The sequence below is a fragment of the Ambystoma mexicanum genome, chromosome 6p, assembly GCF_040938575.1.
Source record: "Ambystoma mexicanum isolate Mex_15411 chromosome 6p, UKY_AmexF1_1, whole genome shotgun sequence".
NCBI classification, from domain to species: Eukaryota; Metazoa; Chordata; class Amphibia; order Caudata; family Ambystomatidae; genus Ambystoma; species Ambystoma mexicanum.
The window spans coordinates 440,702,756-440,718,696 of record NC_090935.1 but is presented as its reverse complement, the minus strand read 5'-3'; the positions used below and the strand labels follow the sequence as shown (position 1 = coordinate 440,718,696).

General features: G+C 45.7%; 1 protein-coding gene across 1 annotated transcript; it reads left to right on the top strand.

Annotated features, from left to right (window-relative positions):
• Window positions 1–8,371: 8,371 nt before the first annotated feature.
• Window positions 8,372–11,668, top strand: LOC138510732 (caldesmon-like). Its single transcript, XM_069626484.1, has one exon. The coding sequence runs from the start codon at window positions 8,372–8,374 to the stop codon at window positions 11,666–11,668; it is 3,297 nt and encodes a 1,098-aa protein (XP_069482585.1).
• The last annotated feature ends 4,273 nt before the right edge of the window (window positions 11,669–15,941 follow it).

Sequence of the window (15,941 nt, the reverse complement as noted above, 5' to 3'; positions counted from 1 at the left end):
GACATGGTGCCCATGCCTAAGGTCAGCCCTGCCTCGCAATGCCTTATCACCCTGGACCTATTCACTGCAAGCCTTGCAGTGTGCACTTCCAGGGTAATGAAGGGATCTCAGAACAGGTTCTTGCATTATATTCATATTATCCATAAAAACAGCAAATTGTCACTGTCCTCGTGGATAATGGTTGTAAAGACTGGAAGGTATATTGGTACTTCTGCCCCTGTATGGTCGGATAAGGCACATAACAAACCCAGCAAGGCTATTGTTTTAGTAACAGTGGCGGAGCAGCCAGGATTAAGCTTTCAGGAGGTGATACAGGCAGGTTCTTAAGTACAGTGTTTACCCAAAGCCCCGAAAAGTGACTTTGGAGTAAATTACGGCACCGTAATTTACGGTCGCGTAATTACCTCCTTCCCCATTCCCATTGAGCCCTATGGGGGCAGAAATGGGGATGGGAAAGGGCTATGGTGAATGGGGAATTACCGGTCCATCCAACCTTGGAATGGACTGGAAATTACTCCATTCACCATGCCGGTATTCCATGGAGTAAATAGCTCCATGGTTGCCAACCATGGAGCTATTTACTCCATGGTGTATTCCTAACTCGGAATGAGGGCCAATGTCCTTTATTCACAGCAAAGTTCAGCTGGCATATAAATGGCCTATATATAAATTCCCCAAAACAGCGTGCGTATTGTGGGGCCCTGTCTGATTTCCAGGCCATTGCAATGGATCTTTTGGCCAGTATGCCAATTATACCACCTGTTTGAAGTTGCTATCTCTGGGGTATGCTCCCAACAGGCATTCTTTCGGGGTCCATTCGTATAGGGCTATCCCAGCACTTCTGCATGCCTGTCCTATTCGTGCCCAGAATTGTTCTATGTGCACACATCCTCAAAACATGTGTATTAGCCCTGCTTCGGTTGCAGCACACCAAGGGCACAATGTTTGGGTGTTTCTGTTGAAGTTGGCTATCTTATGTGGTGTCATATAGGTGCAGTATAGAACGTTCAGCTGGATTTGTCTGAAGCGGGTGTTCCTGGACGCTTCCTGGGGGTACAATAATATTCGTTCCCACTCCCTTTCAGTAATGTCTCCCCCTAAATCTGCCTCCCAGCGTTCTTTCAGTACTGTGCTCTTGGGGTTGGACCTATCTATCAGTAGACCATATAATCTGGACTCCGGTTTCCAGCCGTCACTCAGATTGTGCATTAAACTCAGTAAGGGGCTGACTGCCGGCTCCCCAGTCCATTCTGCCCAGTTCCCTCTTCCCACTTTCCTAACGCTCTGGTACCACAATAAGTGCCCTTTGGGCAGCCCTTCCTTCTCAAGTAGAGATCAGAACTCCCTAAAGACACCCACCTCATACATATCACCCCAGGTTTAGATACCCCATCTTTCCCAGTGTCTCACCACCACCAAGTCTATTCTGTCCTTACAGACATCGGCTGCCATTGGAATCTCAGGTGCGTAGGGGCGTTCTAGTTTAAACAGTGTCAGGGCCCTGTGGCACACTTGCTGCCCCAGTGTCACAACCATGGGCGTGTCACTCAAGCATTTCAGTGGTAGCCATAGTATTTCCTTCAAGTGTGCCGGAGCCACCAGACTTCGTAGCAGCACTGTTTCTGAAGTTGCTTCATCAGAGAACCATCTAGCTACAAAGCTAAGTTGTGCTGCCAAAAAATATCTCTCCAAATCTGGCAGTTGTGTTCTCCCTTCCCTTATAGGGCAAGCAGAGAGTTGTAAGTGATATTTGTGCCGGGATTCACCCCACAGGAACCCCCTCAACAGTACTTCTAATAAGCAGAAGAAGGGGGGCTTCATGTAGTAATGGACATTGTTGAAGTAATACAGGAATATTGGTAAAAGTATAATTTTGGTGAGGTGATAGCAACCCTACCCCTCAGAGACAGTGGTAACTTGGACCACAATGTTATGGACTTTCTTAATCCTTTCCTCACAGCTGCCGTGTTACTTTTCTGCATTTTCTCTGTTGTGTGCCCTATATTCATCCCCAAATATCTAAATGATTCCAGCTGCCATTGGAGCCCCACATTCAGTAATTCATCCACCGTCTTCCCTCTTAGACCTGCCAATGGGAATATACAGGACTTTGCTCTGCTGAAGCAGATTTTGGACACTTTGCATAGTTGTCTTGCACCCTGAGTATCAATGGCACATTACAGTGTGGGTCCCTCAGGTATACTAATACATCGTCCGCGTAGAGCGATGCCAGATGGCCAACTCCTCCCACCCATATGCCTGCCTCCAGGAATTGCTTTCTAAAATAGATTGCTATTAGCTCCAGCCCTAGTACATACAGCAAGGGGTGACAACAGACACCCTGGCCTCGTGCCCCTTTGTATGTTCCAGGCCGGCGATACCAACCTCCCAGATTTAACCCTTGTCACCAGTTCAATGTATAGTATCTTTATCCATTTAAAGAACTGTTCCCCAAACCCACACTCCCTCAGTACCGCCAGGAGCCACTCCCAGTACAATGAACTGAATGCTGTTTTTCGCGTCTAGTGAGACAATTGCATATTGAGCCTGTGAGTCAGCAGTTTGTGCTATAACATGTTGAAGTCAGTGTAAATTCATGGCTGTACTGCGGCCCGGTATGAAACCATTTTGATCCTGTGTATCAGTTCCCCAATCACCCTGGATAGCCGTTTCACTAGTATGGTTGTAAGCATCTTGGCAGCTACTCTTAGCTTCAGTCAGTCTTAACTCCTCATCCCGGGTGCCCAGTGTTCGAGCTTCCATCCGCCGAATGTCTTCCTCTCTTTTCTCCAGTTCCACCCTTAGTGTCTTCCGGATACCTCCCACACAGTTGATGCCCCCCCCCCTCATTACTACTTTCAGTGCCTCCCACACCATGCTCCAGTCCTTCACACTGCCCACATTGCCATCCAAGTATTCCTCTAGTTTTGTTTTGAGACCACCTCTGAGGATATGATCCATTAGAGCGTCTGTGGGCATACACCACAATGGTGTGGGGGGCCTCGGACATAGCATCATCCATTCCAGAAGGAGCGGTGAATGGTCTGAGATTGACCTGCCTAGGTATCGTGCCGATTCTATTTCCACCAGTTGGGTCCTTCCCACAAATCAATAGTCTGTCCGAGTGTACAGGCAATGGGGCGAGGAGAAATATGAGTAGCACCTTTCGCTAGGGTGCAGTTCCCTTCAAACATCCACGAGATCCTGATTTCATAATAATGCATTCAGCGCCGCAAAAGCCACCCCTGGCTGGTTCACAGGTGGGAGAGACCTATCCAAGTCGAGATCCCTAACACAATTGAAGTCACCCCCCACCCCCAGATGAAAAAGCAATCCCGTTATGGTGTTATCTTAGTACATATCATATTAAGGTAATATGGGATTCCATGACTGGGGAAGTAGGAGTTGATTATACATATTTCTACATGTTCAATGTGACCGCGTAATATCAGATACCTCCCATCTGCATCATCCTCCATCCCCAGCAACCAGAAAGGCACAGCAGTATTTATCCAAGTAAAACCTCTCGAGCGTATTTGGAGTATGCCACCCGATACCCCTGTCCCCCCAAAACTCTTTAACCCTTGCCAGTTCACCCTTAGTGAGATGGTTTTCTTGCAACAATGCAATGGACACCTTCTTTCTGTTGAGAAAGGATTTCACTCGGTTTCTGCGCAAGTATGTGTCCATCCCCCATACATTACATGTTAATACCTTGATGTTAGCTGCCATGGTCCCATATAACTGCTTCCTTTTGCTCCCACACTGTTTCCTCCCAACCGGACCGTGCCCCCACATCATCCCCTACTGCCTGATTTGATGTTTCCGACCATCTGCCCTCACGGATATACATTCTCCTTCGTGTACCTTTTTACGTGAAGAACTTGCAACAAACCAAGCAATAACCAGAACTAAACATTCACACCCAGCTGCTGCCCACATCATGCAGTGCTGAGGTGCCCCTGCACGGCCATGGCCCATCCAGGCATTCTTGTGTTAAGATGAACTGCATCGACAACTGGTCGACTTTTAACCTTTGCATGGGTTAGACCTGTGAGCCCAAGGTAAGTGGCCAGACATCACCTCGTCTGATTTTAGGATTCGTGAAAGTAGTTGCACATTAGTGCACATTCTGCATTAGCACATCATATTATTCAATTCTGTTAAACAACATAATTCCCTCTCTACCACCACACCCTTGAGCCAGGTTACCGCTCATGTCCCAGTTTCTTCTCCGCCGTCTAGATTGTTATGTTGCAGGCACATAGTGGCTGCAGCCAGAGTTTCAAGGAAAATAGGATGGCCTTTGTGGATCACCTGAAGCCTAGACGGGTACATGAGCATTGTCAGAGTCTGGCTTTAACCGGCACAAAGGAGTTTCTGGCCCTTTGGACAGAAGGCGTGTAATCCGGTATATGGCTATTGTAGAGTTGTCTCATCGTATCTCCCCTACTTCCCTTGAATATTTCAGTATGACTTCCCTATCCTGGATGTTTAGGATCTTTGCGATCATCAGACGAGGGTGCAACACCGGCGGTGGTCCTTTCTGCAATATTCTGTGGGCCCTCTCCACCGTAAATCCCTGTGTAAGATTACCAGCTCCAATCTCTTGTAGTTGCAGGGTCTCCACAAATCCTGTGGGGTTCGGGTCCTTAAGCCCCTCAGGAATTCCTAATAATCATATATTGTTGCACTGGACCCGTGCCTCTGCATCTTCTGAACACGATTCCAGGACATAATTTCTCCTCTCCAACTCTTTCAGTCTCGTTTCCAAGTCTTTCGTGGTCTTGCTGGTTTCTTTTAGGCCAGTCGCTGCTGCTGTTACCCTCTCCACCATGTGCCCCACATCTTGCCTCATCAATTGCATATCAACCTTCACCTCATCAATATTAATTTCGATAGATGACCGCAACGCTTCAATCACCGCCAACACCTGGTCATCTTTGTTGCCGGCTTCTGGTGCCGTCATTGCGTTTTGTGCCTCAGCACTCCCCTGTGTATATTCATGGGGTCTGGATGCATTGTTGAAGGCATCCATAATTGCAGCCTTTCTCTTTCCTTTAGACGAGGTCATGCCCTTGTATTTGCTAATAAGCCCCTTCGCCCTCCCCTTTCAGCAGTCTTTTTATCCAATTGACCATACCGTGTTTATGACTATTGGCTGAGTGAAATTTATCGCCCACTTTCTGTACGTTAGGTGTAGGCTATGTTAATGGCTCTAGCTTGTCACTGCTGTTGCTGTGCCACGCCTTGGTCTGCATTGCCGTTGTACTACTAGGCGGTGTTCTTGGCCCCTTTATACCAAGCCGAGACACTGCACTGTTTGTGGGTCTCCTGTGTCCTAGACCTCGTTGTAGTCTCGATCTCCCTTGGGATCACAGTGCCTCTGCTGTGCAGTGCTGCAGCACCATTGCATCCTCCTCACACACAAATGTCCAGTGGACCCCTAGCGAGTCCGACAGTCAGCGGTACCTACTTGCCATGAAATTCAGCCTGTCGTGGCGGCCAGTGTGGTTGCTGTAGGGTTCTTTGGAGTCGGTAGCCCCTGTCAGCGCATGTTGTGGCCGGCACCAGTCGATTGCACACTTGCCTGGTCGCCAGCAGCTTTCCCTTCTCCAGTCTCACCATTAGTGCCCAGGTTTCTACAACGACTGCCCAGAGGAGGAAGAAGTGCGCATGCCAGCATTACGCCCCAATCCCAGTGGTAGGACCCCAGTGCATTCTTCCAGGGCCCATTGTGCATCAATAGTATGAGTCAGGCTGCCCACTTGTTATTCTCTTCTGTGGCCCCGTTTGACATAGTCCTCCACAACTCGTGTGTCCTTTTGTGGGTGCTTCACGATTCAGGGCAGTACTGTTATGTCTTATACTGTTTTTGGCATCATCATGCACCCTCCTCTCAGTGTGCTTGCACGCACCTGGCGCATTGTGACAAACCTGTCTGGTCTGTGTACAACCCGAGCACCTTGCGTAGTAAAGAATGCAGGTGTATTCACTCAAGTAAAGGAGGGCGAGAATCTGTTAGCATTACACTACTCTCCGAATAGTATATCAGCGTTCAGCTTGAGGCACCCAGCAATCATCCCTGGATTAGGCAAACACTGCAATACGCCCCCGGACATACACCCTCTCCTGCCATCACGTGTCTTATCACTCCATGTTTCCCGGGTTCACCACTGTTCAAACCCCATGTCCTCACGTTGTGGAGTTTTATATCCATCTAAGTGGCCCATGTGTAAATTGGCTGCTTTCCCAAACTCATGCTGTTATCAATGGCAGCCCATCCAACGTGCCAAAACACTTCCATCAGACCTCCTACCTTCACAGTTCCAGTGTTCCCAAGCCACCTGCCTGGCGCGTAGAGCCCCATTAATTGGCTCGGCTATCGAGACTTAGGGAGCCGCCCCACTGGCTTCAGTCATGGCTCTGCATGCGGTGGATCGCAGTGGCTCCTTGTGCCCTTGCAGTTGTTTCCTGCGGCTTAGTTGTGGCTTTTACCCCGTTCGCCTCACAGCAGCTGGGCCGGGAGTTCACAGGCTCGGCGCGAGTCTCTGCATGAGTCTAGCCTGCCACGCTGCAGCACTCCCTCTGAATAACTGCATGCGTCTAGGGGTTCTGCCGGTCCTCTGCTGTTTTGCACCTTGGTGGAGTTGTATGCTAGCGGCCAGCCCAGTCAGCGGTCTCCTGCCTTCCCTCAATGCTGTTGCCTCGTGCCATCCAGGGTGCTACACGGATCAGGGATGCCTCTACCATGGCTCTCCATGTGACATGAGTTTATTGATGAAGTGTTGCGTGGCCTAAAGTCAGTCAGTCACTAAGTATATTATGTTATGTGTGAAGCCTCTGTAGTCCAGTTTTTGTCTTTACATCATGATATGTGCATTTTCACTTCTATTGTCGAACATGATTTCAGTCACATAATACAAATAAAGTAATAATGCCATTAAAAGGCTACCTATCACATGTTATAGTAAAAAAGTAACAAGTGCACCTTAAAAGCTATATTTTTTTTTAAAACTCAAATCCGTGCAATGAAGACCCATGGATAGTTTGGCCCACTGAATGGGACTTGTGTGGTACATTCAGCCCTCGAGCGAAAACCGTTGTCCCCTGGTGTAGAGGTTGAACAGGAGTGGTGCCAAAACACCCCCCTGTTTCACACCTAACTATATTGAAATACTGAGCACACTCACCCGTGAGTCCACAGTGAACAGCTACTTGAGTGTCAAAATATAGAAGCTTTATAACTGCTAAAAGATGCAGGGCTATTTGTAATCCTACTAAGACCACACAAAGCCTAGCCCTAGTATCCATCTCAAAGGCAGTCAAGGGGTCCATAATAGCCAAATACATTGGTGCTTTATCCAGGTATTTTGCCAGTAGGAGGTATAGTTTAAAAGTTTGCTCTCTTGTACCCATCCCAGAACGAAATACCACCCTGCATCTCAGCTCCACCGCCGTGCCACCTCAGTGAAGCTCTTCAAAGCTCTCCCATACCGGACAGCACCGAATGTAAAAGAAAACCTCCTGACACTAGCACGAGAAGCTTTTCTGTCCTGGGTACCAGGGCTGATCAAGGAAATTCCCAGATATGCTTCAGAAGACTAAGCACAAGACTTAATGCAGAAACAGCCAGCATTTCTTACAAGAGAGAGAACGAATTGAAAACTGTGCAGCTCCCGTGTCCTGGAAGCCTCTGTGCCTGTGCCTAGAGTAAGCGCTGGGAGTTTCCTTCACTCGCGCTACCACCCGCAGGCACTGCAGGCAACTACTCAGCTTCCTGGAGGAGGCGGAGTTTTGTGACTCACGTGACCGCTCACGTGACATCCTCTGCCACAAAAGCAGAGACAGCGCACCCTCGCGGCGTTGAGCCCGATAGGAGTAGAGGGCGTTGGCTGTTGTGCGGCTGTTAGGCGCTGGTGGCGTACTATCAAGTCGGGAGTCCGTGATCACTGATAAAGACATGGCCGCTAGGGCAGTAAGACCAAATAGAAAAACTGAGACCAGCGAATCCCCCCCAGAAGAAGAAGAAGGTAGGTGCCTGAGAAGCATGAAAACGACCCAAAAACAACAGGGAAGCACCTCAAGGGGTCATGAGATAACACCGACACATAGTCCAAAGAGAAACGAAAATGACAAAATCAGTGATTGGGGTCTGCAAGACAAGGGTGGCCAACAGACTTTACATCAGACTTGGGCTCCGCAACCAGAACAAAATGTACAAATACAACAAACAGACCCCTCAAACTCATTGCTGTCTCCAATAGGGGTGTTTCCGCAAAATGCAAGGAAAAAACCACAACCGCAGCCATCGCCACCATTGCAACTACTACCCGAGCTCGATCCGGACCCCGTTGTGGAGCAGGTCGCGATGGACCTGGGTGACCAGCGCAGGGATTCCTCGGCCGAGACACCGGGGACTCACAGAGTCGGCCCCTTAGCTACGAGCGTGGTGGAGAACGGCCAGGAAGGCGGGGGAGGGGTGGACGCCGTTGAGATCATAAAACACGCACCATCCGGCGAGTCTAGCCGAGCACCTCCCAGCACGGCCCATCAGGGGGAGTTGACGTTGGGCCAAATCCAAGTGGTGGCGGCAATCCACGCAGAGGCAGAAGACAGCACAGACGACAAGGACAATCAAATAGACATGGAAGAAGTTCTTACGGCCAGTGAAGGCAGTAAAACAACTAACAGCAAAAAAAGGCAAAGGCAATTGGTTAAAATTACCACAAAAAGAAATAAGGGTGGTAAACATCTCAACAAAAATAGGACAACAACAAATGAAAAAAACCCAATGACAAACTACTTCACGTCTCGATCTAACACAAAAGGGATAAATAGACATCACATGGAGCTATCAGACATGGAGATACTCGATGCTTTAAATGAATGTTTACCCCCTTTCAAACTACGAAGGTTAGACTGTAAAAAGAGTGGAAAACCAGGAACGAAGGACGTTTTACCATTGGAGGAGAAAGAGGGCTCATGGAATCAGTTAGAAGAAAGAGAAAGTGAAGAGCCCGCAACACTTAAGACACTTCTCCACCCAACGGCCTTGCAAGAAATAGAGACACTCAATGGCGACCTGCATCTACAAATCAACACAAAAACAACAGAAGAAAGGGAGAAACCGGACAACTTAAGGGCCAGGGAACAGGAGAAACCAAAATACCAACAGGAAAGGGAAAGTCTATTTGAAAAACCAGGTACCGGTGAGAAAGAAGAAACCTTGGGTGGTACACAAACAGGGATGGATAAGATAAATAAAACACTGCGGGAAATAGATACTACACTAGTTTCAAATTTGGAGAAAGGAGATACATCTGAATCAGACAATATAACATCCACAAATCCACTTCTGGAGCCCGACCCGATAGTAAATGACGAGACTATACGGGAACGACATCTGAGCAAAACGGAGGAAAACACACACTCAGTTGATCAACCAACCCCGTCCAAAGCGCCGACTCCAGTTCAGGCCCAAATGAAAAAACACGGACAGAATCACCATCAAAACCAGTGGGGCCATGAACCACTTAGTCCTCGACCAGATACGACGGAACATCGAAGTCGCTTACTTGACACTGTTGCACCATCACAAAATCTGGGGGGAAACAAGACAACAATTATAATTGACGCCCCTTTAAGGAGAACTTCAACGCAGCAATATTCTTCGAGCTCAGCGGAACACTTAAACAAAAAGACTGACCTACTTTCCATCATGTCATCTGTAAATATAGCACTCGCTCCATTCATGAAGCTCTATGAAGCCATCGCCGACTCACTGAAGGACCACACCAGCATCCAAGCAATGATGTACAGCAAAGTCATCTTTTTAGAAGCATATATCATGGCTTTAGAAGCCAGGAAAAAAAACAACCAAGAAGAGAACCAAGATACATCAGCCATGCCCAACCAAATATGTGGGAAAGATGAGGCTCACGCAACGAAGACAAAAACTATAGAAACTCAAACAATTATCACGATAGACTTAACAGAGAGCAAATCATCCACAGAAAAAGTCACTAAAGTAGTTCAGATGAATACCCGTCTAGGACAATCAGAGTGTACACTGAACTCAAACAAACCAGAAATCACAATTGAAGTACCTGGAGACCAACTTCAGGGAGGAGAAATTGTTCAAAAAAAAAAAGAGGGAACAAAATCGTTACCTAAGCTGCCTAAGACACGTACAGAATCAGTAGAGGCGATTTTTCAAGTCTTTAAGCGGCCTGCAAGCCACAAAGATAAAGTACGCATGGAGGAGAACTTAGATATAAATATAGAACCCATGAACAAACAGGAAAACTCGGAAACGAATAAGACAGCACCACCGAAGATAACTTATGACTTTCTGGAAAACGATGAACTAATGAACCTGAGTCAATACGTGTCAGAAGACTCTACCTCAGATTCAAGCCCAAAGAAAACCTCCAAAAGTCTGTATTCACAATTGGCCGGTAAAAGCAATAAAGCAGACAACAAAGCAGAGGTAAACTCACAATGGACCGAACAACGCCAAAAACAAAAATTGGTAAAGACACGTAGCAGAGACAAAAACGAAATCAAGGTCACTGAAACGGTGAGACAAAAAATTCTGAAACAAATGATGGATACAAAAAAGGAGAGAGAAAGGGCGAGATCAAGAACACCAGATCAACGGAGTGGCAGAACTCTAAAGAAGGTAGACCACTATTCCCGCGCAAGACAAGAGGCCCGCGAGGGAGAACGCTCAAATCTAACACAGCAAGTCGATTTTCAGTATCGCCAAGATGAGCAAGAGAGCGAAAGCAAAAACTTAAGAGGATATACGCCAACGAGCAAGGACATGAAATATAAACATGACAAACGAGGGAAAAATGAAAAGAACATCACAACTTCATCACGTGGCTACGGAGAACTGAGTCCACAGCATAGAGACAGGACCAAGTGGCCTAACCCAAAGCCTAGGAAATGGGACCAAGCGAAATGGCAGATTAAAATAACGCAAGTAGAAGAAAATGAGGACAAGGTAACACTAAACAGAAATTCGGTATTAAAGTTGTTCAAATACATCCGAAACCTAAAATATATCAAATCAGAAGATTTATTAGTGGTAGAACCAAGTCATAGAAACACCAAGGCCAGAACTTACCTGCATATAGCGTCAACGAAGTTAAAAAACACCCTCCTTGAAAATAAAAGAGAACTAGAAAACATGGGATACGACTTAAGGGTGTACCAAGTGACGCAGACAAAGCAAAAACACGACAACAATGATAGGAAGAGGAAAGAATCTCCAGATAAAAACTTAAATAAACAGAGTAACTCCAACTTACAAACAAAGAAAAGTTACACAAGTTTCGAAGTTAAGGAAAAGACGGAAGAAATGAAAAAGCGAGAAGGTCAAAAATCATTGAAGTTAAAGGAAAACATCCAATATGGAAGAAACCGGACAGAAGACAAGAGACTTAGCCATAGTGACATGGAAATATCCTCGCGAAAACAGGAACGAAAACAAGAAGATCCAAGAAACATTCACAGAGCCAGGGAAACAGCGACTCGCAGGGAACAAAATCAGGAGCAACAACAAAAAAAAACTGAGAGCGAACCTTCACAAAAATGTGCCCCAATGAAAGGAATATGGTCCTGGCTGCCAAAAGCACTAACAGAAAAGAAGCAAAAATAGCAGTTTCCTGGAGTCGAGCACATTCAACGAGGGAAATGCAAGGGAGGAGAACAGAAGCAGACAATAAAAATGTGCTCGTGGAATACGAGAGGACATCTTCACCTCCTATCGGCTAGCGACATGACTTTAGGAGCATATGATTTAATATGCCTCCAAGAAACCTGGCTGTGTGAACCACCCTCTATGCGAGGATTCGATTTAATCTTGGCACCCGCAAATAAGGGCCGTCTGGGGAGACCATCTTCAGGGCTCCTGATCGCCTGCAAAAACGGAAGTGGGATCACACTAGACGAGACATTGATTAGTAACCTGGAAATACTGATGGTGAAAGCCTCATGGACTCGCAAGACAAATAACAAAGAAAGCTATGGAAAAACACCATTAATTATAGCAAACGTCTACTGGAACCCAGCATCTACAGAAACAACTACCTTCCTGGAGAAAATTGAAGAAGCACTGGATATAGCCATGGCGGAACACTTAGTAAACCACTTCATGATCTGCGGAGATCTAAACGCAATATGCTCTACAGATCCAGAGAAAGGAAGCAGTCAAGTAAACAGACAGCGGGGAGAACAGCGCGGAATACTATGGACCCGTCTGATGAAATCAAGAAATCTGCACAACTTACAAGAAGCCTTCCCAGACCCAAAGCATCTGCCAACATGGGAAAGAAATAATTCAAAGGCAACAATAGATTACATGTTCGTCACAGAACCGATCTTGGCTATAACAAAAGACTTTGGAATAATTAGAACAAGGGCCAGTGATCACAATTTGCTCTCAACTTCTTGGGAGGCATCTAGCCCCCCGAATGACTACATGAAAGCCGATATCATAGTCAACGGACAAGGAAATCGATTAAAACTATCAAAGGAGCACATTGTGGAACTAGAAAATCGATTTAATTCCATGACGGAAACAGCGGAGGAGAACAAAACTAACTATATCCCTCTTCTAACAAAGTACAAAAAAACTACATTTGTAAAAAAATTTGGTGGAAACCCACCAAAACATGTGTTCGATAAACCTTTGGTGGAGAAACGCCGCATCCTTCGCAAAATCCAACGAAGAGCAAAAATTAATGATACACCGGCAGCATACGAAGAAGCAGCGGCGGCAGCAAAGCACTACAAAGCCTGGGTTAGAGAACACAGGTTAAAACTCTACCAACAAGACTCGGAAAACATCTTGAAAATGATTAGTGGGAGAAACACAAGAGAATTCTGGAGCACCTTGAGAGCCACGACGGACGTTCAAGAAAAATCATTAATAAATGAGGTGGGAGAAACAACATGGGTAAAACACTTTGAAACAATGTACTTGGCTCCAACGAAACCCTCCAGCGAACCCGTTGGACACGAGCAAGGCCCATGGCTAAAAGTAGACGACTCCGAGGAGATCCGACTAAAGATATCAAGTCTAAAGAACTCAAGAGCCCCGGGGCCCGACGGGGTCACAAATGTGGACTTAAAAACAAATCCCGATGAGTGGGCAAGCCTTCTGAGTAAAATCTTCAGAAAATGTGCGGATTTGAGAACTATACCGTCGTCCTGGAAATCAGCAACAGTGGTACCCATTTTCAAAAAAGGTGACAAAAAGAATCCAATGAACTATAGACCAATTGCGCTCCTCGATGTCATAGGGAAAGTGTTTGGAGCAATGTTACTAGACCACTTTAAGCGATGGGCAGCAAAAGCTCCTTGTGAAGACCCATTTCAAACGGGATTTAAGAAAAACATGGGCACGACGGCCAATATTCTACTCCTTTCTGTCCTGAAAAATAAAGTCCTGGAAGGGGGCCCTAGCATCTTTGTGGCTTTCATCGACTTGACCCAGGCCTTTGATCGTATAGACAGGGCAAGGCTCTGGTCTAAACTGGAGGAATGGGACTGTCCTGCACCCTTGCTGAACCCAATTAAGGCACTATACACAGACACCAGCATGCGGATCCGTTTGGACCAAAACGGCTTATTATCAAACCAGATACCAACAGCTAGAGGTGTGAAACAGGGGTGTCCACTGGCCCCGGCCTTATTCTTAGCATTTATTGGTGATATAAATGGCTCAGACACAACTATACGATCTTTTCCACCGAAAATTTGTAAAACACCAATAACGAGGCTCTTATATGCGGACGACCTAGTACTTTTGGACCACACTCCCGTGGGACTACAGCGACAAATGGCAAGTCTGCAGAAGTATATGCAAGAAAACCGGCTAGAAATCAACATCAAAAAAACCAAATTGCTGAGATTCGGGAAGGCGACTAGAAAAAGCAAAGGACCGAGCTTAAATCTGGAGGGCGAACCAATTGATACAGTCTTGGTCTTTAAATACCTAGGAGTCACATTAGACAGTACAAAACAAGACAAAGCCATGCAAATAGCACTAACAACGAAAGTAAACCTAATGGCAGCCCAAGCCAGGGCAATAGATAGAAAGTTTGGCAGATACTCGCTGATACCAGTGCGAGAATTTTACAAGAAAAAAGTTATGCCAACTCTATCATATGGAGGCGATGCCATGATAAACCTGCCTTTAGATATCTGGACAAAAATGGAGTCAAAGTTTTGGAGAAAAGTCCTCATGCTGCCTAATTCAACATCAGGTGCCTCGATTCGAAAAGAGCTCAGCTTGCCGTCCCTTAAAAGCTCTGTCGAACAGGCAAAATTGATGCTTTATAGGAAATGTCGGATGGCGGAGCCTCCATCAATTTACAATTTGATAAATCAGGAACTCGAACGAACCAATACTGGAAGCCTAATGAAATGGAAAAACGACAACATCCAGGCGTTGGAACAAATTCAGGAGAACGAAGAAACACTAACCACCAACCCGAAATTAGTCCTTAAAAAACTAAGAGAATACGATTGGATACGAACTCTGGAAATTGCAGAAAAAAACAAGTTAACCGCACATCTGCCTCCAAACGTAAAAAGACTAAACGAACTACAAGAATTCATCAAAAAATTCCCTTGTAGGAAGGGGAGAGACATGTTACTACGTGCTCGCCTAAATCTCTTGCCAACAAACGAGATCTTGGCAATAAGAGGCAAAACTGAATCCAATTTCTGTCGTTTTTGCAATATACAAGAAATAGAGTCAATACGTCATTTATTGCTAAAATGTGCTGCAAACCAACAAGTAAGAAGCCGTTACCTGAGACATATTTTTTCGGACTTTACTATAGCTGACGAAGACACTTGTTGGGCTCGCTTAATGGGAGGAGACAAGACAAAATGGCAGATAGCTACGTACAAAATACTAGAATCACTAAATCTGCCACGGGCATAGTCCGCGAGGACGGCACATTTTAAGCAATATTTTAAAGCAACACTTTTAGCGACAGCACCAGCTTTATGCGAATTTTACGACAAAAAATCATTTTTGTAAAAATCTGTTGATTAAATACAAAAAAAAAAAAAAAAAAAAAAAAAAAAAGAAACAGCCAGTCCACATTCTGTTCAAGAGATGTCCAAATTGGAAAATATAGTCTTGCAATTTACAGAGATTATTTTGCCGTAACCCACGCATTAAGCTAGTAAAGACCAATTTAGCAAAATGTTTAATAACTGTATCCAGTAGAGAGATTGGGTGATATGACCGAGGAACTATCCAGTACCACTTCTTGCAGACCTCCACAATCAGAACCTGCCTCCAGCTCCAGAGGATTTGACCAGTGACCCATATAGCATTAACAACATTGGTTAAAAAGGGAGACAAGAGGTCTAAGTAAGACTTAAAGAGGTCTGCCAGAATTGCATCATGGGCAGGACTTTGAGGAGCTGCTTGCTTAGTGATGACTTCACAGGCTTCATTTAGTGAAAACTCTGCTTGTGAAGCATGCATGGAGACACCTACATGAATTTACTGGTTGAGGGTACATTTCCCATTTAAGCCTTCTTTTGAGTATATCTCATGGAAATACTCTATGCAAGCCTGGGGACTGATGCTGGTATTGCAATGAGATTCTAAGGGCACATTCACGGAGGGTGACACAAGTAACCAAAATGTGCAGGTATTATTTGAGAAAGCAGCCAAACAGGCAATCCTATAGGCACGCCTATTTGCCTCCAATGGGCTATAAAGAGTTGTTTTAAGATCAGGTATTAACTTCTGCTTTGCTAACTTACACCCCCTTGGGAACCAGCCTACTTTAAAGTGGCATGTGTTCACACTTGGGTTTAGGCATTTAGATTTTAAGTGAAGCCCTGCAATCTCTATATATTTCTGTAAATTTGCTATAACTTGGTTATGGCTACAGTTCTCT